The sequence below is a fragment of the Carettochelys insculpta genome, chromosome 1 (genome assembly GCF_033958435.1).
Source record: "Carettochelys insculpta isolate YL-2023 chromosome 1, ASM3395843v1, whole genome shotgun sequence".
In the NCBI taxonomy this organism is placed as follows: domain Eukaryota; kingdom Metazoa; phylum Chordata; order Testudines; family Carettochelyidae; genus Carettochelys; species Carettochelys insculpta.
In genome coordinates, this window is record NC_134137.1 from 7,886,326 (window position 1) to 7,887,898 (window position 1,573).

The window sequence follows — 1,573 nt, forward strand, 5'->3', positions numbered from 1 at the left end:
GCCCATTCCGAATTTTTGCACACTGAATTACTGTGCATATGGTAAGGAAGTTCAGTAATGTAGTTGCTTTCTTCTTCATTGTCACAAAGTGTAATTTCTGCCCATCAAGTTGGTTAAGAAGCCCCCTCATGGAGGTTTTACTGATAAGCCATCTTGCATCAGAAAACTAACTATCATAGAAAGTCCCCATAATAGGGTGTGTGGAGAAGGGGCCTGATGGGTCAGACAGAGGGAACTCAACTATGGATAGAGCAGTCTTGGCAATGGTTTGATATGTCAGCAGAGAGGACCTTGTAAGACTCAGAAATTCCACAATGCTGAGCTCATCCAAACCAAGAGAAATGTGCCTTGATTAACAAGGAGTTATCTTGTCCTGCCCTTGCAACACAAGTTTAGACACTGGCCTCAGACGAACATACTTTGCAGGTGTATTTGCTCACTTTTTCACGCAGCTCTTTGGTTTTGACTCCGTAAATGATAGGGTCAAACATGGGAGGAAGAAGCAAGTAGAGATTGGCCAAGATGATGTGAACATAGGGAGCAATGCCCTGACCAAACCGGTATGTCAGAGTAGAGAAGAAGAAGGATGGATAAGACATCAGAATGACACAGATGTGGGCTGTGCAGGTGCTGAAGGATTTCTGGTGGGCTTTTTTGGAGGAGATCTTGAGCACATCTCTGATGATTAGACCATAAGACAAGGCAATAAGTGAGAGGTCTAAACCAATGACCACAAATGCCATCACTAAGCCATATATTCTGTTAACTGTGATATCCCCACATGACATCTTTGCCACAGCCATGTGATCACAGTACGTGTGGGGGATAATAATGTTGGCACAGAATGTCTGCCTGCTCAGAAGCAGGGGCAAAGGCAAAATGAAGACAGTAGCTGTTAACAAACCCACAAGCCCTAGCTTAGCTATTCGTGCATTGTTGAGGATAGTGCTGTATCTCAGAGGGTTACATATGGCAACATAGCGATCAAAGGCCATTATCACAAGGACAGCTGAGTGCATCATAGAGCCTGTATGAAGGAAGAACATCTGGGTGAGGCAGCCAACCACTGTAATACCTTTCAAATTGAACCAAAATATACACAGTGCCTTCACAGCAACAGAGGTAGACGTGCTGATGTCCGTGAGTGCCAACATGCAAAGCAGCATAAACATTGGTTTATGCAGGGTCTGTTCTTTGCCCACAATAAACAGAATTGTGAAATTTCCCAGCAAGCCAATGATGTAGATTGCACAGTAAGGGATGGAAATCCAGACATGGGCAGCTTCCAGACCAGGGATTCCTGTTAGGATGAATGTTGAAGGGCCAGAGGGGGTGAAGTTAAAAACTCCCATGAAGTCCTCAATAAGTCATTTAACTCCAGAAATGCTTAAGTTACCTGTGAAAGGAGAAAAGAACACCAGGGAGGGGATGGTTAGGCACTTTATAACAAATACTATGGTAAATGTTTCATAATCTTTATCAATCTCGAAAGGGTAGTGATCAGTGAGGGAAAACTCTTACTAATGGCTCCAGATTATTTAGGGTATTGTGATTTCTTGAGAAGTCCTCAGGA

General features: G+C 43.5%; 1 protein-coding gene across 1 annotated transcript; it reads right to left on the reverse strand.

The window, feature by feature from the left end:
• Nucleotides 1-392: 392 nt before the first annotated feature.
• Nucleotides 393-1,352, reverse strand: LOC142007662 (olfactory receptor 52N4-like). The gene has a single exon (XM_074984349.1). It carries the CDS (start codon nt 1,350-1,352, stop codon nt 393-395), a length of 960 nt encoding a protein of 319 aa, XP_074840450.1.
• Nucleotides 1,353-1,573: the final 221 nt, after the last annotated feature.